This window comes from Simochromis diagramma, unplaced genomic scaffold (assembly GCF_900408965.1).
Source record: "Simochromis diagramma unplaced genomic scaffold, fSimDia1.1 OVJJ01000802.1, whole genome shotgun sequence".
In the NCBI taxonomy this organism is placed as follows: Eukaryota; Metazoa; Chordata; class Actinopteri; order Cichliformes; family Cichlidae; genus Simochromis; species Simochromis diagramma.
In genome coordinates, this window is record NW_024387492.1 from 2213367 (window position 1) to 2237265 (window position 23899).

The 23899-nt window shown below is 42.3% G+C and overlaps 1 protein-coding gene across 7 annotated transcripts in view; it reads left to right on the forward strand.

Annotated features, from left to right (window-relative positions):
• The first annotated feature begins 74 nt into the window (after positions 1–74).
• Positions 75–23899, forward strand: part of LOC120725090 (centrosomal protein of 128 kDa-like) — a 44098-nt gene continuing 20273 nt past the window's right edge. Inside the window, exons 1-17 of one of the 7 annotated variants that reach the window (XM_040017757.1) lie at positions 75–951; positions 1692–1778; positions 2550–2670; positions 2823–2941; positions 5760–5860; positions 6757–6829; positions 7422–7544; positions 10077–10163; positions 10668–10742; positions 10906–11035; positions 13201–13394; positions 14646–14717; positions 14928–15125; positions 18481–18669; positions 18930–19391; positions 21056–21220; positions 22632–22796. In XM_040017757.1, coding sequence (XP_039873691.1) covers positions 709–951; positions 1692–1778; positions 2550–2670; positions 2823–2941; positions 5760–5860; positions 6757–6829; positions 7422–7544; positions 10077–10163; positions 10668–10742; positions 10906–11035; positions 13201–13394; positions 14646–14717; positions 14928–15125; positions 18481–18669; positions 18930–19391; positions 21056–21220; positions 22632–22796 — 2604 coding nt within the window. In that variant the 5' untranslated portion in view covers positions 75–708. Of the gene's footprint in view, positions 952–1691; positions 1779–2549; positions 2671–2822; positions 2942–5759; positions 5861–6756; positions 6830–7421; positions 7545–10076; positions 10164–10667; positions 10743–10905; positions 11054–13200; positions 13395–14645; positions 14718–14927; positions 15126–18480; positions 18670–18929; positions 19392–21055; positions 21221–22631; positions 22797–23899 lie in introns of all 7 variants that reach the window. The other 6 variants (XM_040017756.1, XM_040017751.1, XM_040017754.1 and 3 more) reach the window with 6 other exon arrangements.

Below are 23899 nucleotides of genomic sequence, written 5' to 3' on the forward strand. Positions count from 1 at the left end.
AATGTATACGTTTTTAACACAATTCTTTTTTTTAATACCACCTTGTGGTTTTCAGTATGCATATGGACAAAATTTTCTTTTTTTCCCCTTTTCTATCCTCGAGGGCGGCAGTACTGGCGCAAAAAACACACCTTTGGACAATGTAGTTCTTACATAATCAATTCCCACACTGCTCCATGATGGGCAGCCTACACTTCCCAGCGTTCCTCAGAGTTGCTCTGGTCCGTTTGTTTTGCTGCTCAGACGCGGCTAGTTCAACTTGCCACAGCGCGGAGAAGCTGAGGGTTGTTCTTCTGATGGCTGTCTTCCGCATAGCGTGAATTCAACCTCTTCTCTTTAATTAGCATCTAACGGTCGCTTGTATTCCATGTGATTCTGCTTTGTAGTTTTTGTTTTGTAGTCTTATCGCAAGGTTAAATTCATTGGCTAACGTTTAGTTAGCTAGCTGGCTAACGTTTACAGGAGTTTCCACTTGTTGCTAGCCAGGAGGAGCATCGCCCACAACAATGCCAGGATACCCTTGGTTCTCGTGGTTTCCTTGACAGATATCTGTTTCCTTATGTGTGGTCAAAACAATGGTGACACGGCTCCCATGTGTGGCTGTTGTGACAGAGTTATCAATTGTAAAAAAGAAAAGAAAAAAGTTTACAGGCATCCCTTTTTCGTTCTTAATCTGATTAACGGTGCACTTAACAGCGTTTTCCGCTGATGAAAGTAGTGCCTGCGCCATACTTTGCGAAGTCAGCCGTTTACGGTGTCCGCTCCTCGTCTCAAAGTATGGATATATCCAGCGACTCTGACTCATACGACAGGACCCCGGACCACCGGTCACGGCGGCGCGAAGCCCACCGCAGACCTGGCCGGGAGAGGGCCAGAGGCAACGGGAGAGAAATCGACGGGCGAACCGTAGACATCTCCGAGAAAATCAGCACTCTTGCAAACACCTTACAGGTACTTTGCGCAGGTTTGCGTCAAAAGACATGCTATGTGGATCTGTTCAGGGTCCACCTGCAAGCATTCACCTGTGTTTGTCCCCAACCATACGACCAAGTCAGGTGTTGGGAGATAACAAATCACTTAGGTATAAGTTTCATCTCATCATGGGCTGGGAACACACTGAACAATGATCTGTTGGCCTTTTTCCGGCAAATTTTCAGTATCAGACTCTTTAGTTACTGCATTTAAATGATGTTTATACACTTTTTAAATGTAGGGTTTTCCATCAGTTTATGGTTCAATTGTTATTATGTAAAAGAAAAGAAAAATCAATTGCGGTGTGAGAAGGCAGCATGTATTGAAGTATAATGCAGTGATGCTCTTCCTTGTGTTTGTCGTGATTCAGAGTGCTCCTGTTTTTGTGTCTCTTCTTTGGAGAGTTAACCTGCTTAAATGGCATGTATTCCCTATTTACATGAGTAATAAATGGATACCAGTCAAACTTGCCACAAAAGATTTAGTGTTGGTATAAATTCATAATTAACATTCATAGTTTGGGAATGAAAAAACAACCACTGGTGTCAGAGACATCCTTTTGTCTTTCATGTGCTTTTTTCCACCTGTGGTTTCCGGCTAATGAAAGCACTTGTATGTATAATAAAATGAATGGATGGATGGATAGCTCTGTATGCATAGCCTGTTTTGAATCCTTAACACATTTCAGCAGTCTTTAACTGGAAGTGTCTTAATGGCAGGACACCAGCAGGAACTTGACCAAAGTAGACAAGATGCTGGGTCAGTACAGGGAGCACACAGACGACCAGGCTGAAGCCATGGCACTGGTGAGATGCCTGTTCTCTTAGATGTCTTCTATTTTATTTTATTGCTGCACTACATATGTTAAGGCTGTTTTATTCTGCTTTATTTAGCTATTTTACGTTATAGAGCCATTTAGGTTTTTTTCTTGAGTTTACATTTGAACTTAGTTTCATTTTTTTAAATTATTTATTTGGAATTTGATGATCGATGCCCTTTTTTTCCTTATTTAGTTTGTTTTGTTGTCTTTTATTTAAGCTGTTTTGCTGTATGTTTTATGTTAAAGCTACTATAATACAAGAATTTCCCAAAGTTTGTGATAAATAAAGCACATCTTAATTCTAGCAGTTTCACCAACTAATTTATGCCTTTTTATTCAGATTTTTTTAAGTGAATGACACTCCCAATCTTTTGCCAACTATATGTTTATTAGATCAGTTTCTGCTGACAGCATTATTCATCAGTATACATAAGGCAATCAACAAGGACAAACTGTATGGAAAAGAAGGAAAAGCCCCCAAAAAAATAGAAAAATGGGGAGTGACTTCTAAGGGTCAGTTTGCCAGTTGAGCCCATTTATCATACACAGCTGCATGGGGCCTTTGGTAGCAACACTAAGCAGTCAGAGATGGCTGGTTAGAGATGGATCATCAGATGCTGACAGTGATGTCAACTCCATTCTCTCTAAGTATGTTAAGAAAGGGCCCCAAATACGACACTCCCATTTTTGCTTAAAAACAACAACAAAAACGTCTCTCTGCCTCCTTCTAAGTCATTTATACTTTTTCATGCATCAGCTTAGGGAGAACCTAGAGGAGTCAATCAGCCAGCTGCAGACACAGAGGCGATCCAACGGGGTTCGGAGCTCCTCAGCCTCCACCCTGCATACCAGCGACCTGGAAGCTTCCTCAGGATCAGGTATGAAAAAAATGACCAGTAGAACCAGTGATCGAGTTTTGTTTAGTAAGTCTTTTTCAGAGTATGAAAGTGTTCTACTTCCTGCTATATGTTTATATTGTTTGTTAGTTTGCAAAGCAAACCTCTGATAAAATGTATGCTTGTGATTTCAGAAGGCCAGCGTTTCTACCCCACTTCTCCACTTAAGGATTACACGAGCCCTCCAGGAAGGAGGAGGAGGTCTCAATCTGCCAATGTTCGCTTCAAGGAAACAAGCCTGGAAGGAGACGGTGTAAGGAACAACAGACCAGCTAGTGCTTCATTCACGTTCAGCATATTGCCACTAGAGGGCATATTGGGTAGATCCACATAGAGTATGTTGTATAGTCCAAAAAAGTTACTTTTCACTGGCCACAGTGGAAAATGTCATGGGGTCAAGGAAAGGTGTGAAGGAGACTTGATAAGTAAAGAGGAGGATAGTGTACGCTAGACTCCTTTACAGTGTCACAGCGGATGTCTGCTGTATTGAAAAGTACAACATCCACAACATAGATTAGAAAATGCACAACTTACTCCACCTCAGCATGTTCTTACCAGCTGTGGAACTTAAAGGCACTTTGATCAGTTAATACAGCTCATAATCTGAAATTAGAAAGTTTTTATAAATCTGCGTTCTTCTAACAATGCAAAAGCTCAACAAGAAGCCAATTTTATTGTAGTCGTGTAAGAGTTAAACTGTGGTTGTTGCTGTGTGATAAAAATTAAAAACATAGGATCAGGTTGTGGACATGGATGTCATGTTTAATACATGAGCTGTGCTATCTTGTCAGATTTGTTGATCATTTTCAGTCGCTATAGATTATGGGAATGACCTCCTACTTTCCTAAAGAATGGTGTAACGTATCCTCTGCTGATGGAGGTAATACAGGAAGCTTTGAAGCACTTTTATTCAGTTTTTGTAGAATTTGTGCAGCTCTTACTGTGACTGCCAAAACAATACTTCTGGGTCATTTAACTTAATTAGAAACCTCCTAAGCAAAATTGGCTGTTCAATTACAACCCATAAGTGCAGTATCGGGTTCTGTGGATGTGTCTCTGCTGCTGCCGTCTTGGTCAGGGATTCTGACTGTGGCTACTGACGATTTCCTGACAGACTTTTTTGCTGCTATTTAATTTTTTGAATGAAAGAAAGCATCAGGTGATATGCTGATTTATCATCTCCTATTTGAATAAACCTCTTTCATTTGATACATAACAATAGGTTATCTGCTGAACTTGGTAAGCAGTTAAGAGGATGGATAGAGAGATGGATAGTTATGATAATCCAGTAACCTAAATCCAGTATTTCAGGGGATTAGTCTGACACTAAATGAGGCTAACAAAAATTAGAAAAATAGATGAACATTTGAATCTCATGAATATTTTTCATAGTGTAGGAGAAAGCTGGTTATTATTTGTTAGTCGGCTATGTCACTTTTATGTGTTATCGTCTTAACTAGTCCTTAATTAATCTGTATGTGTGTTAAATCTCTTTAATGACACTGATGGGACATGGAGGTTGAGGCAGAGTTCAGACAGACCGTCCTGTTTGTTGAGTCCCAACTGAGAAAGCTAAGAGACGATTATCAACAGCAGAACTGAAGATAAGAGAGTAAATAACTCATCTACAGCTCTTATTCCAAGTCAGAGTTTCACAGAATCAGACTGTAAATTTATTTAAGTGATGGGAGTAATCACATTAGTTTGATGGCCCAACAACACAAAAAGGAGCCGGAGGATTGGATTACTCTTTTTAAACATTATATCATTGAACTGTTTATGATTACTAATGGTAAATGGACTGGTTCTTATATACGCTTTTCTAGTCTAGCTGACCACTTAAAGTGCTTTACACAATTTGCCTTAAAAAAACACTTTTTTCTAGTGCTTCTATCTAACACTCACACACAGTTACACTCTGATGGATGCATCAGAGAGAGATTTGGGGTTAATATCTTGCCCAAGGCATGCAGACTGGAGCAGATTGAACCGCTCACCTTACTGGTCTATCACCTGAGCTACTGTTAATATAAGATGAGGATTATGGTGTAAACTTACCTCTGCATCCTGTATAATAAATATAGTTCTAGTATTTGTAACAAACCAAAATGCCTCCTGAAACTTTCATTGTCAGGAGGCACAGCTCTCTGAACCAATATGGCATCTGTGTGGTTGCATGTTTTCACTGGACAGCAGCAATCACCTGTAAATAAGACATTTATTACGCCACCTTTGGCCTAATGTGTCAGTTCAGTTGAATTTAAGTCTTTTTATAGCACCAAATAACAACAACAGTTAGCTCAAGGCACTTTATATTGTAAGGTAAGGATTGTAGAATAATAGAGCGAAAACCCAAACGATAGCACAGTCCCCTATGAGCATACACTTGGCAGTGGGAAGGAAAAACTCCCTGTTAACAGGAAGAAATCTCTGGCGGGACTGGAGGAGCAGGGAGGGGCGGCCATCTGCCGCAACCTTCTGGGGGTTGAGGGGAAAACGGGATAAAGGAAACAGTACTGGGCAGAGCCAGAGATTAATAATGACTAATGATGAAATGCAGAGACATGAGTGACGAAGAAATACTGAGTGCATCATGGGAAACACCCAGCAGGTCACCTGATCCAGCACTAACTACTGTACATGCTTCATCAGAAAGGAAAGTTTTAAGCCTAATCTTAAAAGTAGAGACGGTGTCTGTGTCCCGAATCCAAACTGGTTCCACATGACCTCTTCTAACATGGTGATATGAGGTACTTAATATAAGATGGGGCCTGATTATTAAGATCTTGTATGTGTAGAGAAGGATTTTAAATTCACTGGCAGCCAATGAAGAGTCGCCAGTATGGGAGAAATATGCTGTGTTTCTAGCCCCTGTCAGCGAGAGTGCGCTCACTGCAGCATTTTCCATCAACATCATTTTATTCACATGGGTTTTCATTTGTGTTAGTTTTCCCCTTTCAGATATCTGTAGTGTGTTTTCTACGACGCAGCGATGTGGAGCGCCGCTCAGCCGTGCCCTGCTCGTGTCTCGCGTTTTGTATTCAGCGTGGGTTTGTGGCTGTCTCACACAGATTCATACCCTGCACCAGTCCATGAGGGATCTGCGTTGTGACCAGCAGAGACTGTCTGATGACCTGGATAGAGAAATCCTCCGGAGGAACCGGTATCTGAAGTCTGAACATAAAAGCTCATACCTTCTCACACAACACATTCACAATTGAATTTGACAGCTATTGTTTTTATGTTACTGCAAAAGTCATTTTATGGCCAAATCTCCAATAATGGTTTGTTGTTGTCAAGTAGCATAATTAAACCGTTAGCCAGAGCAGCACTGGTGCTAGTTTCTCTTTGCCAAATTAGAAAAGCTGCAGAGTCGTTCAGACACACTAAATACGTTTATTCTCATTTGTATTCAGTCTGACTGCATTGACCTCTGAAAAAAACGCTCATTACAATAGGCTGTTTTTTGAAAAACAAATGTGGCTTAGTAACAGCAGACGGCTCTCTTACAGTTTATTAAATTGAAGAGCGATACGTTTCCAAGAGCGTTACTATGTATGTCGCACTGTTTTAGTAAGCCACAATGAATGCAAGCAGGCTTTTATAGTCTCTTCTTCTTCACTTCTGCCCACAGAGTCATCAGTTTAAGTTCTCGGCTCTGGGAAGACAGTGTTGGAATATTGATCTTTTACTTTTCATATGCACCGAACATAAAAAAAGTTTTTTGCTTGGGGTTTGCAAACAGAAGCACGGTTTCCATCTCTGTGAAGTCTCCTTAATGAAAAGGTGATAAAAGTGTCACAGGGAACTTAAAGAGACGGCGCCGCGCAGTCAAAACGGATTAGAATTTGACATTTTGAAGTTATTAAAAATCACTCCTACCCAGCGCCGCTGACCAGAGCAAATTGATCCAGCGTCGTATTTCAGCATCCGAAGCTGCATAATTATTTTTTAGTGCTGTCAAATAATGCATTTATGGGTCCTGGAATAGTATTTCCAGTGTTTTGCAGTGTAAATATTTTCAGCCAGCTTGATTTGTCTGTTTTTGTTTTTTCCCTTCTTTTGTAGGGCTGATATTGACACCAGGCGGGCGATGGAAAGCCTCACAGAGCACATGACAGCTTCCCTGAGACAGGACTCAGTGAGTTGTGGCTGTGTATTTCATTGCCAGTACTTCAAGTGTGCTTTCTGGCTCTGTGAATGTGTAAAGAAAAGCGGAGGCATCCAGAATTTAAGGCCATCGCATCACAAATTTTGATGGATGAAAGCTGCTGTATAAAGCATGGAATATGCAAATAGCTGGAGTTTCTGGAATAGAAAATGGCAAAAGACAAATGGCTTCCTCTTTTTTTTTTTAAAGTAGGCTCATAGTGCTCCAACTTTAGCAAATATTTCCCTTTAATTTCCAGGCACACAGCTTGTTACTGCACCATCAGTACTGTGACAAATACACAGCCCCACATGACGCCCAATATGTTTAATATTTTTTATCTCATCCTGTCTGTGGGCGTGACAAGATAAAGCTTTTTACAGGTGGATATGATGCTTCCTGATTAGGCAGGGAGGCGCTGCAACGCGAATGTAATACACTCAGTCAGTTATGAAAGATATTTTTATCATCCGCACTTTTAATTTCCTGTTTTCTCATCTATCGCACGCTGATGCCATTCCTGCGCCGGCGCGAATGTTCGCGTGACCCGAGGAGCGCTCATTCTCTCTCTCGCCATCTGTAGGTGTCGTCTCGTGTGGAGCGGCGTCTGCAGGAGCTGGAGAGAGAGATGCACGGCGAGCAGAGGAGCACGGGCGGAGAGAGGAGGCCGGAGCAGCGGGCGGCCACGTCTGACGAGCCGCAGGAGGTGACACTCCTCCTCGCCACTCACCTCCCACACCTGGCTCCTATCGCTAGGGGCAAGATGGAGGCACATGAATTCAGTGGAACGATTTAACCATAACTAATGACCACATTCATTTATTAGAGACAACACTTAAAAGCGCCAAGTGAATATTAAAGTTATGACTGGCATCCGTGTTACCTGGTGATCAGCAAAGTTGATCTTAATCACAAATATATCTATAATTCATCCAAGATTTTAAAAATGCAAATTCTACAATAGATTATACAGCAACACAGAGTTCCTGTAGTAATACAAGCCTCGTGCAAATGTGATTATATATTTATTCGTGCTCCTTCTGCCGTTGCATAAGAATGTGTTGGTCCGTGTTTCCCACAGATGTGTGTCATGAAATGAGGCGCACACACTTTCAGAATGGAATTATTACCAAAATAATACGTTTCTCTGGCAGATATCTAATTGGACAAACACTTAAACACAATGAGCTGCTTCTCAGTCCAGCTTTTCATCAATCATTGCAGTTTAGAAGGGATAACGACGGCGATCATTCTGCTCCATGTTTTGGGGAAGCATTTGCATTAATATGGAGGACAGCAACCAGCACAACCTGGCCCCCAGCCAGCCAGCAGGCGAACAAGAGATGGAAAGGGTCGGAGCAAAGTACCTACTTTCTTTACCAAATAAGAGCGAGGGGATTGTCCGGTGTTAAATCGCTGGTGTTTTTGTCTAAGACTGTCTAAGACCTCTGTCAGTGCGCCCCAGGGTGGCTGTGGCTACAATGTAGCTGCCATCACCAGTGTGTGAATGGGTGGATGACTGGATATGTGAAGCGCTTTGGGGTCCTTAGGGACTAGTAAAGCACTCTATAAATACAGGCCATTTAAGACTGATACAAAAGTGCTGAAAGGAGTGTGTGCCAAATGTGTTTGGATTACCAATAATACACCTCAGCAGCTTACCCAGGTAAAGTCTGTGAATGGGAAACTGCTTTAGAAAAGTTTGGACGGCATTTTAGGCGCAAATAAAGAAGAGTTTGTTTTGCTGCGCAGCATAAAGAAAACGAGCTCAAATTCATCAGAAGAGTGAACACTCAATGAAAATATAATAGATGTTTTGAGGTTCACTGGACAATCAGATTTATTATGTACAGACGGGCTCATCAGCAGTTTCACCTTTAACCAAAATAGTCTTTGAGATCAGTTGGAAAGGTTACACGTTCAAATCTCTCTTTAGTCCTTCTTTGTCACATATGCAGAAATTTGGCTGATGAAAGCATGTCAGTAGCACCTTCCACAAAACAGCGCGGGGCTTTCAGGCAGTCTTTTGTTACACTGGGATTTTCCCAACATAATAACGCTGCCATCTGTGGTACAGAGATATTACAGTGAAAGTATAGTGGACCATAGAAACAAAAACAGGTTGTCTGTTCAGAATTTGTGGGAAGTCAAAATAAGCATACTTGGTGGGATTAGTGAGCTTCTACAGGTTTAGATACAAGGATGGTTATTCTCCCTCACAAATACAGTTACAGAGCAGGGAAAACGTCGAGGTTTCTAGTGGCTTTCATGCTTACTGTACCTTCAATAACAGATTCTATAAGGTTCTTAAAGCTCGTTCTGCTTTATGAGACTATAAAACACACTAAGTAATTGCGTTGTTATAGTGCAGATGGTTGCTAAGCAAGAAATTGCTGCTTTCTTATATTTAATGCCAATCACGATCGTTGTCAAGACGTGATTTGTCTAAAAGCACAAGTGGCTGTGAAAGCGCTGTCATTAGGTGCACTTTAGTGATGTAGCTTGATGCGCATTATCTTGTGTTATTACTCATTTCTATTGCTACTTTACATTTAACCACACAAACCCTCCACATTATAGATCATCAGCAAAATGCCGCTTAATGATATTTCTTGGTTCATCTGTATCTTCTCCCAATCTGTCACGTCTGTTGTATTTTACCGGTGAACCACAGAGGGGCGCTGTGTATCCAGACTGATAACCTGTGTGAGCAAGAGTTTTTCAACACGCTGTGTAGTGATGGTAGCTACCAATTCATTTGCATCCCTCTCCTCTGTCGTGCCCTAATGGGACACCAGCGGGGCCCAGGGCGATGGGAAATAATGCATTTGCCCAAAAATTAAGGGTAAATAAACAAGCATGAGGAAATGAAGAGGAAAATAATCTCTTTCACTACTAAAGAGCAGGAGAGGAGGGAGAGCAGAGGGCACATTTATTCCCCACCGATGGGCCCGCTGTGATGTGAATCAAATAGATGATGAGTCACTTGGGTAGATGTTATTGCTAGCAGCCGGTAATTCATCACCACAGCCCGCTTAGAGTGAGTGGGATGGAGTGGGATCTAAGCTCTTGTACAAATCCACCATGGTGCCAGTGTCTCGTTCCAAGAAAAAGGCGATGATGATGGGGGGAGGGCAGGGGATACTGTGATGCAATAGCACTTCTCATGCGTCATCTTTATAGTGTCTCACAATAATACACGGTGTTTCCTGCATGGAATTTTGTTTGTGTGTTTTAGACTTTAGGGAGATGCCAAATTGGAGCCAGTGAAAGAGAGGAGAAGATGGCAGCCAGGCTGCTCAAAGCAGACAGGGAGAAATCCAAGGTAAAGAAACTGAGTGTTAAAGGAGCGTTTTTGCATTAGAGAAGATTTGGGATGATCTAAACGCCTTCGAGAATCTTGGTTTCAGTTTTTGCCCTACTGCTTCAACGATCGTTTTAAATAAGGCATGCAGAGACTTCATTATTGCATTGTAGCTGAAAATGACATTGAAACTTTCTATTTAATGTTACAGTTTTCATAATTGCAGTAATACAAATTATAATGTTTACTTTTTATTTACTAATTTAGAAAACTTAATTGTGGCTCAAAATGTGAAGGCTATGATTTGTACTTATTTGACAGATTGTTCATTTTCCTCTTATTTGGGAATTTTTGTTGAACAGAGATGTCTATTATTTTCCAGGCAAGGAAAGTTAAGTTTAAAACATTGAATTTGTTTTGATGATTTTTGTTTCGTTCTGCTGTAAGTTTCTGGATTAAACCCTGATACTGTTCAAATTCTGAAACACCTGTTCATGTAAATTGTTTTTGCTTCGCTGTCCTCAGATGGGGCAGGAACTAGAGAGAGCCAGAAGATTGCTGGAACAGTCAGAAGATAGCAGAGAGTCCCTCGTTCAACAGGTTTGTTTGTCCTCTGCCTGATTGTATGTAAACCAGTAAAGCTCATGAGACAAAACAGTAAGATGAGAAGAGACTTTTTGGAAATCTTCAGTGTTGTTCTGCCTGCTGTCAGACAGCCGGATGTCTTTTTTCTGCGTTTTCTTACACGGCTGATGATCCCCAGGTGGAGGACATGCGCTGCGAGCTGCAAAGGACAAGGGAGGAGAAGACGGGGCATGAGAGGGCACGGCTGGAGACTTCTCGGCCCAGTGCTCAGCCACATGGCAGCTATGCTGACAAGGATGGTGGAAGAGGTGGGCTGCAAGGGCCAGGTACTCGGTTGTCAGGGGAGAAGAGAGTGTATGGATGCAAGTTAAATGGATGGTTTTAAAGATTGCTGTGCCAGTGGAAATGGATGCTAAGATTTTGTTTTTTAGGATGACAACTTTCGGGTTTTAAATGTACAGAGTTGTGAAATGAAACACCGACAGCTCTGTTTCCTTCTTTTGCTCAATACTCGGGGTGTTCAGTAAAACACAGCAAAACAGCACAGTTACAAGCGAGCAGCAGAAATGAAACGCAGAGAAGGTGACGCAAGACAACAGAGCAAAACAAAAAATGCAGCCTGCTCACTGTGGAAACTTGAGTGTGGACTTACATTCATTCACAATGTGTTCACAAGATATACTGAAATTTTTAAACCGTGGGATGATTTATCTGTCACATGGATGCTCGTTTTAAACATTTTCAAATAATAACATCAGTGTGTGTAGCTCATCTCTACCAGCCAAAATCTTGGGCTTCCGCTCGATCTATACTTAACTAGGCTTTTTTTACTCACGATGGCTCTGCTGTTGTTGTTAGGGGGGGCTGCAAATCAGAAGAAAGAGGAGCTAAAGCCTCAGTCACACAGGCCTAGAGGGCGGTCAGTGACCACAGGAGCAGGGTCCTATCACTATCAACAACTGTGTACTCCCTGAATGTCTGGAAAGGGGTTGCAGGCTGTTGCCAGGGGAAATCAGATGTTGTGCAAAGAGGGCGCTGCACGTTTTTGTGATTGCTTTCACAATTTGCGTTGCACTTTTCAGTTCCACTCCTTTGAAAGAAGTTTCTGAGTGTTTGCAGACAAGTCTCCAGGACGTTTTTGGTGCAACCATTCTAACATGACATTTTTTGCAATCTCGTGCAACCTCTTGCCAACTGTGCAGGAAATATGCACTTCTCCCTAGCAACTGGTGGTTACCAGGGAGTCACTGACCCGTCTCTAGAGCTGCGTGAGTGGTGCTTTAGCAATTAGTTTCACACAAGCTGCCACCAACCTCCAGGAACAATTTGCAAGCAGGAATACACATTTTTCTCTCATGACCAGAGGTTGCGAGGTGGTTGCAGACCAGTCTGTAGGCGTGTTTGACTGGGGCTTAAAACTGTGTGTTTCATAGAGAGGATGGACACAGAGGCAGCCCAATAAAAGATTAAGAACAGTATTTTTTATATTTAACAGTAAATCATGCAAAGTGTAAAACTACTCTAGTTGAGTTCAAGAATAAAAATAAAGCGCTGAAAATGAGCAAAATGCTTCCCCTTTAAATATAATTGTAATTACTGAAACTCTACTTAGAAAATGTACGGTAACAGTTACAGTTAGAAGCTTATCTTACATCCCCCGTTATCCTCGTGTCGTGTTTTTGTGTTTCTGTCTTGAAGGCTTGATTGGTTAATGCAGAGCAAAGTAAAAAGGCTTCAGTGCCAGCAAGAAACAAGATGGTGAAAGGAAAACTTAAACGTTGGTGAGAGGACTGAGAATTGGTTTGAACTACACAGAATATCAAAGATTTATTACCATGAAAGGAGAGAAAATTGAGTGTATATTTGAGAAAAATATTGAAAATCCAACTCTGTGCGTCTGGTTTTTTTTTTGCAACATTGATTTTAGGACATCAAAGTGTCTTTAAAGGCAGTGAAAGCTCCAAAATGAGAGATTCTTTAAGTGTCTCACGTTTTCTAGAAGGTTAGGTTATGTAAGGGTTTGTGCTGTTTAGTATTAGGTTGAGTGAAAGATTATTTCTTAGTTTATAATAACTTCATTAAATCCTCATAGCGTGCTTCTACAAATCAGCATTTAAGTTGTGGAGAATCCTTCATGAGTCGCACAACTTTTCACTACTTTTGTATTCTGTTCGCCAGATGTTTGGTCGGTGACCAAAGTGACCAAGTCTTTAACTTTAGTGACCCATGTAGAGAATATCATCCACGGCATTATACCCATTGTGAGCTCTAGGAGCAGTGGGACGACGCCGTGTGGCACCTGGGGGGACCAGCTGTTGCTGACGGACAGTTTGCAAAAGAATTCTGAAAATAAACTGAGAGTGAATCTTATTACGTTTCCCTTAAAAAATAAACCCAAAAACCCGATGCTGTAGCTTACCTGTTGATTGTCATTTTTGTTCCACTTTTTTTATGTTTTGTTTCCACCGTGCAGTAACAGCACTCTGTGGATGCACGTCTGCTGACAGCGGTGTGCATGTGTCAATAGATCGCTCAGACCTGGAAAAGGAAGTGGCAGAACTGCGTGTTCAGCTGTGCAAAGCCTCGGTCCGTGGTGAAGTCGAAGAACTGAAGAGGGCTCTGGACTGTAAAGAGAGGGAGAGGGTCCAGCTCAGCTTACAGTTGAAGGTGTGTGCGAGTCACAGGTGGTTCAAAAAAGAAAGACGGTGCATTTCTCGGGTCGTCTTACTCCAAAGACTAAAGAAGTCTCAGCTGGAGTTCAAACGAACACATCACAAGCATGCTTTTGATTCTGCCCATGCTGCTGTCTCCACCCCGTGCTGAGGTTATGTATGTGGGTCTGTTGCTTCTCCTCCACGGTCGCATCCCCTGCCTGCTCCATACCCCTTGATCCCTTTTATATCGTCAGATGAAGCGACATTTGGAATAGATCAGGAGTCAACAGGCAGTCATTTATCCTTCTCAAACTGGTGCAATGTGTCACTCACATCACTGAAACAAGATGTAAGAAGAAGAAGGAGGAGGGGAAAAAAAGAGTATTGCAATTCCTTGCAAAGTAGGGGCGTTCAAGGCTGCAGTTGGTATCAATAAATTGTTAGTAGAAATAGCTGCACTTCAAGCATTGGCACATTTCTCTAATCTCTGATGTTTCTTTTGCTGAAAATGTGTTTAAACACCCACACTTCCCCTATTGCAGAGTAGGTGCTGAGAGAATATGCGGGTGTTTGCATGTATCACCTGGGGCGTCTCGTGCCGTTTTTATGTCTAAATCGAAATAGACGTTGGAAGTGTTTCATTTTTAGTGGTAAATGAGAAAAATGAAGTATAATGAGGAGAATGGGATGGAAGATTCAATTTTTCAGTGGCTGAATTTATATACAGTCTAATAGGTCTATGACTAATCAGTGTATGACTAATTACTCCTAACTGACAGCCTTATTCAGTATAAATGCCTAAGCGGCAACAGGGTTACCTTATTTACCCTTGCTTTCCACTTCAAACTTGCAACTTCAAAGAGATTGTGTTTTTCTTGTGGATATTACGTTAATCCAGAGCAACTCTTCTTTTAGATTACTTTTCAGACCAGCGATGTAGATAATCCAATTGTACGTAGCGTGTAAACACCCTCAGCCGCCTCTGACCTCTCTCTGTCTTTGTGTTTTGTCTCTTTCTTAGCTCTGTCATGCCAACCCTTTATTCTTTATCTTTACTCTAAATATATCACACCTTTTTTTCTTTGCTTCTCTCCTCCTTTTTCTTTTTTCCTACCCAGCATAAACCCATTATTCCACTCTCCTTTTTTCCTGCTTCCCCAACCCCCCCTCACACTAGCAATAGTCACTCACTGAAATAATCTAAAATGCAATTCTCTGCTCCACAGAGACACACACCTTGACCTTTCTTTTCTATATATACAAGGAATTATCGTCAGACCTGGCGGTGCGAGAACAACAGCAGCAGCGAATGCTGGAACAGCTGAGGGACATACAGGTAGCTTAAATAATCAACCTTTTATACTGAAGTACACTCACATGATGTTTACCTCTTTATTCTAAGCCACAACTTTATCAGATTTTAATATTAAGATGTGAATAAACTAATCCTGTGGTAATAAGATGCTTGAGATTCTTCTTGTATGGGAACGGTTGCACACGATTTTATATTCTAAAGGATGAATATACATTTTATTCATAAATTCAGTCGTCCTTTCAGAGCCGAGGGCAAGCAGAGAGGAGAGAGACGGAGGCATTACTCCTCGAGAGCACAAGGAGCAGAGATGAATTGAAGACCAGAGCCCAAGAGGCTGTGCGCCAGTGGAGGGCAAAGTGCAGGAGACTGCAGAAGGAGCTGGAGGAGGCGAGGGCTCGGGCTCAACTTCATACTGACAAGGCCTCACAGGTTGGTTGAAGCAGATGCTTTCATAGCAGTTTTTTTGGACACAGCTCACAGAAGCAGCTGATCCTGTTAATGTTGACTTTCAGCGCTGAAATAAAAAGCAAGAATCTTAAAACGTCATTGATTCCAGTGAACTGATCTGCCCTGTCTGTAAAACTACATCTTTGCTCTTTTCAAAATGGGCACTCTGCCAATTTTACACATCAAAATTGGTTTCCTTATCTCAAGCAGCGCTTCGCTCTCCTGATTTGGACTCAGCCGGGGTCTAATGAAAGGTGCTAATGAGTGACATTATGGGAAATGTCAGCGTTAAGAGCTTGACCCGTATTAAGGGCCAGAAAATCTAAATATCTCAGCATCCACTGCATTGATTTTGGCTGTTTTCTTTAATCCACCCACTGTGGGTCGAATAACCTTACGGCTGCAGAGTGCTGAATCACTTGATTGCTTCTGCAAAACAACATTTTTCATGAATCATGTGTGAATGTCCAGCCTAGGTTCATATTAATGTGTTCTTTTAACTCTAAAACCACGTGAGAGTACATTGTACTGTGTACAAGATCGTGCCACCGGTTAGCTTTTAATGTGTATTAGCGCAAGTTAAACCAGGACTGCTAAAACCACTTTGCTCTGTTGGCTCTGGTAGTGCTTTCGGTTTATAATTGATCAAAGTGAGAGCTCTCAGGTGAACCGCCAAAGGTTCACTGTGGGAAATCTAGCTGGATCTGGTGGGAAACTGCAGCATAAATTCAGCATTAGCGGCAGTTGTGTCTTAAATGCTCCACCTCCGCCCTCTGCTGCTGCTGCTGCTGCTGCTGCAGGTACAGGCTGTGTTACAGCTGGCACCACTGTTAGCTAGAACCAAGCCTCTTTGTTGCTTTGTCTTAGCAGCAGAGTCTGGCTCACGCACAACTTCTGTTCTTCAATAATGTCTGTACTAAAATGCAGTTATCAGCTTCAGTAGTGACGCCTCGGGCAGCGGGGAGAAACAAAACTGTAGCTGTGCTGCTCAGTGAGGTCAGGATACGTGGTTGGTTGGTGCAAGGCTACAGTTACATACATAATACTGGCAACTAATGTGGACGTTATAGACACCACAAAACTAGTTACAGGCTGTCCTGTTTTCCTGATGTTTCATGTTTGTTAGCAACTTTGTGTTTCTAGCTGTGTTGTAAAATGTGTTTATTTTGTTTAAATGTTTGTTGTAACATATTTGGGAAGTTTGTATTGCAATTAATCTGAGATAACTCTTGTATCTAGATGGACTTTTAAACCAAATATACAGGAGTCAACAAAAAGCACAATCTGAATATAGACAGAACATTACAACAGGAGTATGAAGCCCTGTGAGCCAAAATCCAGCACAAACAGGAAGTATTTGTCCAGTTAATGATTTGCATAATGACACAATTCCCACTGTATGATCCATGTGTTACAAAGCCCAGACCCCAGAGGTCATTGAGCACCTGAGGAGCCTGAATATGTAAGTGTTTGTAAAGTGTAAGGTGAGCAAATGTAATCAAGAACATGCTAATGGTGTGATGTTATCAGCTTCCTGTCCCAAATTTCAATTGTAAATCCTCATAAGAGGCTTGATTGTGATAGATGCTGCTTGTAGACAAGAAAACGTGTAACCACCAGACAGTTCATTGGGTATACCTCACCTGGATCCTTTGTTTGTCTTCAGACTCAGCTTAATGCTTCATGGCTACACGATATAGCAGGGTGCTGGAAACATTCCTCACAGATTTTAATGCATCACACAGTTCCTGCAGCTTCTTTTCAGTTGCATTTATTACGTGAATTTTCCGTTCCACCACATCTCAAAGGTGCTCGACTGGATTCACATGTGGCAGCTGTGGAGGCCATTTGAGTACAGTGAACTCACTGTCATGTTCCAGAACCCAGAGATTATTTGAACTTCGTGGCATCTTTGTGAGAGGATCGGTACACTGTGGTCCTAAAGGCACGGACACATTCAGCAACACCACTGAGGCAGGCTGTGGAGTTTAAAGTGGAGTTGATGATGGTCATTCTCCTCTGACTTCTGGCATCGACAAGCATTTTTGCCCAGAGAACCGCCTCTCGCTGGATATTTTCTCTTTTTTGGGCCATTCTCTATAAACCCTTGAGATGGTTGTGCAAGAAAAATCCCAGCAGATCAGCAGTTACTCAAACTCTCAGACCACAGCTTTGCCACGTTTCAAAGTCCCTTAAATCACCTTTCTCCCCTATTCCCTGACTCGGCTGTGATGACCATGTTTACGTGCCAAAATGCCCCGAGTTTCTGCCCTGTGATTGGCTGAGCCACTTCATTGAATGAAGTGAATTTATATAAACCTTTTATTTTTGGGCTCACTAAAGTAGCTTTGCCAAAATACTCCTTATTTACCTTTTACTGGGCCTTGATACAGTGCTTAGTGACATCAAGGAGAAGGAGGAGTAGAAAAAACTGAATGTGAAAGGATGTTAATCGCAGTCTGACACCAGAAATTTGACCTCTTAGGGATTACAAGTACATCATTTGAAAGTCTGGTGACATTAATATGAGCATCCTCCATTGTAACAATATTTATAAGACAAAGAAATCAGGAAAAGCATAAACATCAGAATCACTGCATCCCTGACTCCTCTCTTTGTTCGTGTTCATTCATCCTTCATTTTGTCTTCGTGTCATAGAGGACGACTTTGTGTCATCGTCCAATTTAAACTTTTGAATAATGCATTTTGAATTCACCCGCCATGACCACAAATAGATTACCGTTGCTTGGTATGTTAAAGTGGTCGTGTTTCGTTAAATAATTAACGCCCGTCTATTGTTATTAGCTTAGACGTCACCCCCCATCGATTCCCATCCCATTCGGACTGAAGGAGTCACCTCCAAACTGGCAGTCAGCACCTTGTGCCTCACAGACAGACAGTCAGACCGACTCCCACCTGGCACACTCGACGTGATGCGAATTAATTACAAAATCATTTTTGCCCTCTTAATGAATTAGGGGAGAGAATCAAGTGCTCAATTAAATGATTAGGCTCTGAGCTGCTGCAAAGTCTCTGCAAATTCCAGTCAAAGCCGGAGTATTAGAAGCAATCTGCCTTGAGCAGACCTGACCATTGTCCCTTATCGAGAAGCTGAGTGCAAGCATTTTCCTATCAGTGCAGGAGCTGGTACTGCATATGTTTCCCCCCGCTCCGTCTCTCTGTCACTCTTTCTCATGCACTCATCATCATTGTCAGAGCTCTTCTTTGTACACCATCTCCCTCCTCTTCTTCATTTGTCATTCTTCATTCATCTTTTTTTCCTCTTCCTCTACCCGGCTCGTTCTCTTTATTGCTCCCGCTCTCTCTCTCCCTCCAGGCAGCCAGGGAAAAGGAAAACTCTCAAGCCCAGCTGAAGGCGCTGAGCCAGCAGACTGAAGCAGCCCGCAGGGAGCTCGCTGAAATCCTAGGCCGCTTGGCCCAACGTGAAGAGGAGCTCCACCGCAAGGACGTGGAGCTGTCGGAGACACACCAGCGCCAGTTGTCACTGCAGCAGGAAATCCGGGAGGTGTGGGGTCCAACACCCAGATAGATTTCTCCTTCTTTATTATTTTAATTACTAGGATTTTAAAATATGCAGCAGTGTTTTCAAATGTCTAGCACTGCAGGGATTTTATTGAAAAATCTCAATCGAGTAATCTGAGTAATTCCTTTTTAATTGCTTATTTGTTTTTTATTTTTCATGTAAAATCCAAAAATCCATATAAGATGTTGCATTAGAGTCATTAAAGAGCTGTGATAAGATCCTAACAGGACTCCCAACCCCAGGTGAGGGAGGCCTCAGCCACCCTCGAGGATGAGACTCGGCGTCAGGCCGCCGTCCGAGCAAGACTGAAAGAAGAGAACCAGAGGCTGCAAGAACAAGCTGACACCCAAGCTCGCCGTTTTCAGAGGGACCAGGACGCACATGCTGAGCTCCAGGCTGCCCTGAAGCAGATGACTGCAGCCCACGCCCAGCTCGCCCAGCGGTTGTCTGAAGAGGAGAACTGCAGGAAGGAGCTCCAAAAGAGCACATCAGAGCTTCAGGCCAAGCTGACAGCGCTACAGGAAGAACGGACTGTGCTCAGCAAGCAGCTGCAGCTCGAGAGAGAGGTGCATCAGAAGGAGCTAGACGGCTTGAAGGCCACAATGGAGGACAGCAATGCAAAGAAGGCTCGTGAAGTGCAGGACGTGCTACAGGTCTGCTGTCAGGAGCGAGACGAAACACAGGCACAAATGAGAGAGCTGAAGGTAGCTGTGATCATTAAGATGTTGTACAGCTAATGTGGAAATGGATAGCTTAGTATAATCACTGGTATCAGCAAGAGTGAAAAAATCCAGAGGCATTATTTACATGAGTGTCAGGTAGCTGTGTGGTAACTGTTAACAGCCCAGAAATAATCTGACACATAATCTTCAGGCTTTTTTTGAGGATTAAGCAAAATACAAGAAATACATTATTAACTTTGAACAAAACTCTTCTTGCTCTTTTTAGTCTTTGTTCTGGGCTAAGCTGCTCGCTGTAGCGATTTATTCTCCAAATCCAAGAATTCTCTCTTTTTAAATATTCCTCATCAAAGCTAAACTCTAAAAACTGCATCAAATGCTTTTATTTTGTCAAACCTTTTCAGATGTTCAAGGTGTCCCTACCCAGGCATGGATCACAGGGCGCCAAACTTTAATTGGCATTTCTACAAATTCAGTGCAGGGTAACGTACCCCAGCAGCTAAACATCTGGTATATTTCCGACCCAGTGAGACACAGACTAAATTCTCATTTAGCGTAATTTTCTTCATTGGTCGTGACCCTGTCCTCTGAGCACTGGTGAATCGAGGATAGCTGAGCTTTTAATGGTGTGTGGTGCCCTGTGGCTCTGTGGGGCCATTCTACAGCTCCAAGCGTGAATATTTAAAAACCCAGATATCAGACCCCCTAAAGTCTCATCAAGGCACTGTTGGAGATAGGAACTTCACTTGACTCGGTCCCACTGCACCCACACCCCCCCTCCCACCTTCAGTATCTCCAAAGATGAGCCCTCCCGGGTACATTGTTTCTTAAGGGGCATGGTCCTCCCTGATATGGCTGAGTTTAGCCCATTAGCTGCGCTGAATGGCATTAATATCTGACATAGCTCATTGTAATGGTGCCATTTCCAAGTGCGGTAAGGACAAGGGCGTTTGCTGGAATGTTTTTGAATATCAGCCTACAGGGGCGGCAGATGTCCCTCAGAAGCCCACCCAATATTCACGTATCATAGCCAGAAGCCTGTATTACAGTTATGACACAGTCAACTGTCAGAAATGGCTTAAAATATTCACATTTCCATGTCCTTGTCCTCTTACTCATGATTTCTCCTCCTCTCCCTCTCCCCTGCCTCGCTCTGTCTTAATCGCTCTCTTTCTGCTTCCCTCCACTTAGAATTTATTTGCTTTTAATGTTTTTCCATTTTTTTCCTCTGTTTGTGTCACTCTCGGTCCTGAATAATTGTCATTCATTCCACTTTACTGTATCCTATGTAGTTATTACGTTATTATTATATATAGAAAGCTAAAATCTGAGGCTTGCCTTTGCGAGCTTGAGCAGGACTCGTTTTTCGTTCTCTTGACCTGTTACTTGATGTTCTCGGGCTTTGCAGCACGTAATGTCACGTTGTATTGTGAAATCAGCTTTTACTTGCAAGAACTGACTTAAGATGTTTGGATCCACTGATAAATTTGGCGCATAAATTCTGATCCCTAAATCTGGGTTCAAATCAGTGACATGAGAACTTGTATCTGTTCTGTTTACTCATGGTATTCCCAGAACCTGCCACCTGTTTAGTGTTGATAATTTTTGCCCCGGATAAACCGCCCGTGTTTATGATCTCGAAATATTACCTGTGTATCATGGCATTAAAAACATCCACTCTCTTCTAGGCAGATGCAGCGTCAGACAAAGAGCTGTGTGGGGCGCTGCGCATCAAGTTGGACAGGATGAAGGATGAATGTGATAAGCTGGCAGCACAGCTGAGCACAAAAGAGGAGGCGCATGCACTTCTCCACAGAAAATACCAGCTACTCAAACAGGAAGTGGAAGACAAAGTAAGCCTGGCCTCTTTGGGCGTGCTTTTTCCAAATTCTTCGGTTAATATTACGGGCCAGTTGTTAATAAGTGTGTGTCTGTGCAGATGTTACGTTTTAGGAATATATGATATTTGTTGCTTGATAGAAACACAAGACATTTGGCTATGAGCAAGCAGTCAGCGACTGCGTGACAGAAACTCGGTGCTGTTGCAGTTAGGTCCATACGTTTCTGGACACTGACAGGATTTAACCTCTGTACACCACCACAGTGGATTTTAAATCAAATATGACTCAGGTGCAGCCTTTCACCTTTGGTTCACAGGGTTTAACAAAATTATTGCATTAACTGTTTAGAAATGGGATTATTTTCTACATGTCGGCGCTCTCACTCTCAGCAGAGATCATCATCATCAGCACTTTTCCCCAAGAATTGGTGACTTTTTATAACCTTTTTCGCAAGATTCTTCCCCAAAAAGTGGCTGCAGGGAATATCTATAGACAGTACTGTTATCTATAGACGGAGCCCTTACACCCATTGCTCTCCAGCAGCAATAATAACGCTTAAAAGTATAACTCAGTGCTGCAACATTTCATTCCCCTTTTTCGTGATTCTTTTTCAAATTCCCAACTGTGGGAATTCTTGCTTTAGCTCAGAGTGAGGCACAGCTTCCAGCAGCACTGAGGCTGAGTTCAGTTTGTGAGAGAGACACTGTGCTGCTTCTAACTTTCCCGCTGAGTGATTTCAATCCAGCTGTTTAACGTGTGTGTATCATTTAGTCAGATGGTAAAATCTGAGCCCATCAGGCTTCGACTTTCCACTGTTCAGAAGAAGGTGTTCAGGACAGATAATCCAAACATAAGAAGAGTTCCAGGGGTTAAGTGGTGCCAAATCAGCACTATTTTAAAGAGTCTTTATCAATATGTCCTTAGTGGCTTCACAACAGCTGATGAAGTATTGAATCCCAATTCACCTCTTTGACAGGACCCTGATAAGTTGCATGGGTCTTTTTCACAGGAACCATTTATTGATTTGAAATCGTCTGCATGCAGAAAAAGGGCTCTTATTAATGTAACATGGGCAGTTTATTATCTCAGGGACAGGGTAATGATCCATGTTCCCAGGGCAGAACTGATCACTTGGTTTCCATCCTTGAATGTATTGATTGACTGTGTCCTGGTAGAGACCCTGAAACTACTGTAGCTAAAGAAACAAGTCTCTGATGGTTTTTTGTTAGTCTGAATGTGTTTATTGAGGAAAACCAGAACATCTGACAATAATCTTGTAACAGGTGACATAAATGTCATTTATGCTACGAAAGAAGAAGAAAAAAGTTCTTATCAGTGTCTTTTAAACTACAATGGCATGAATTGAAACACCAGCTAATTTGCAGCACCTCCACTCCGCTCGGCTGTCTGCCGTTCTCCACAGGTCAGGTCAGCCGAGCGGAGACGTGTTTCGGAGTCGGAACTTGTTAAGTTGGAGCAGAAGGTGTTGGAAATGGAATCGGAGCAAGAGGCAGTCCTTACATCTTTGGGCGAGGAACTAGACGCAGCCTGTCGCAGCCTGGCTAGGAACGGCGAAGACAAGCTCCAGGTATTTCCCGCCTATTACATTTTGTTTGTGTTTTGAATGGCGTTGAATACTGTCAGCTTGCTTTTATACTTTCACAGCACATTTGACAAGCACGGATCATTTTCTAAGTAACGATTTAGTCCTGCCAGTCCACATACTCTGGAGAAACGTGTATAGTCCTTCCGGTCGTTGCTGCACTAGATGCAAACTTAAACAGTCTCTTGTTAGGTTTGCCTTTCTTGTCGGTTCATGCTGGACGGTGTGTGGCAAGAGTAGGTCTCTACAGGCTGGAGTGTTAGTGACAGCAGCAGTCTTGTTTTGTCCCACTGTTTGCTCAGTTGTTGTTAACTGTCAGAATAATAACATTGACTTGTGCTGAAGAGACCTGTTCTTGTATTGTGATTTTGCATAAGGCTGTGTCTTCTGTTTATTTGCCAGTGGCAAGAATAACAACTATTTTGAGAACCTTGGAAAGTATTTTACAGTTGGTTACAAGTTTTACCTGATAATCTTGTGTGTGTTGTTGTTGTGCTTATATAAATGTTGCATGTGTGTGTTACCAGAGACAGAAAGTCCAAAGGAAATACTCGTTATGACTCATCTGTTCTGTGGCCTCTGTCCTTATGTCCAAAAATCCATGATGAACAGTTTCTACACACATGAAAAAAAAAGCATGAAAATCAAGCTCAGACTTTCTTTAACGTCACAGAAAGTGCAAAAGATCAAGTTTGCATGTCTTTCATGTTTTTCTACAATGTCCCATCTATTTCAGATGGAAACGTTTCTAAAGCAAATATTTAGCGTAGCGTCTGTGACAGGTCCGGTTGACAAGGCTCATTAATAACAACTACGACTGTAGTCTGACAAAGTAAAGGAGCTGAGAAGAGGTTCTGCACAGTGAGACAGGAAATGAAAATGGGGAGAAAAATAGTAGTAGTGAGCGTTGTGGCTCATTGTGTAAATGTGAGCATCTTTGAATGAAGTCTTGAGGAAAATGAATATAAAAGTGAACTGTGTCATTGCCTTTTAACAGACTGAAGCATCCACGTTCCATACCCCGTATCTTATTTGATCTATTTATTTATCACCCACCTGTACATAACCATGCACCTATAAATCTGCTT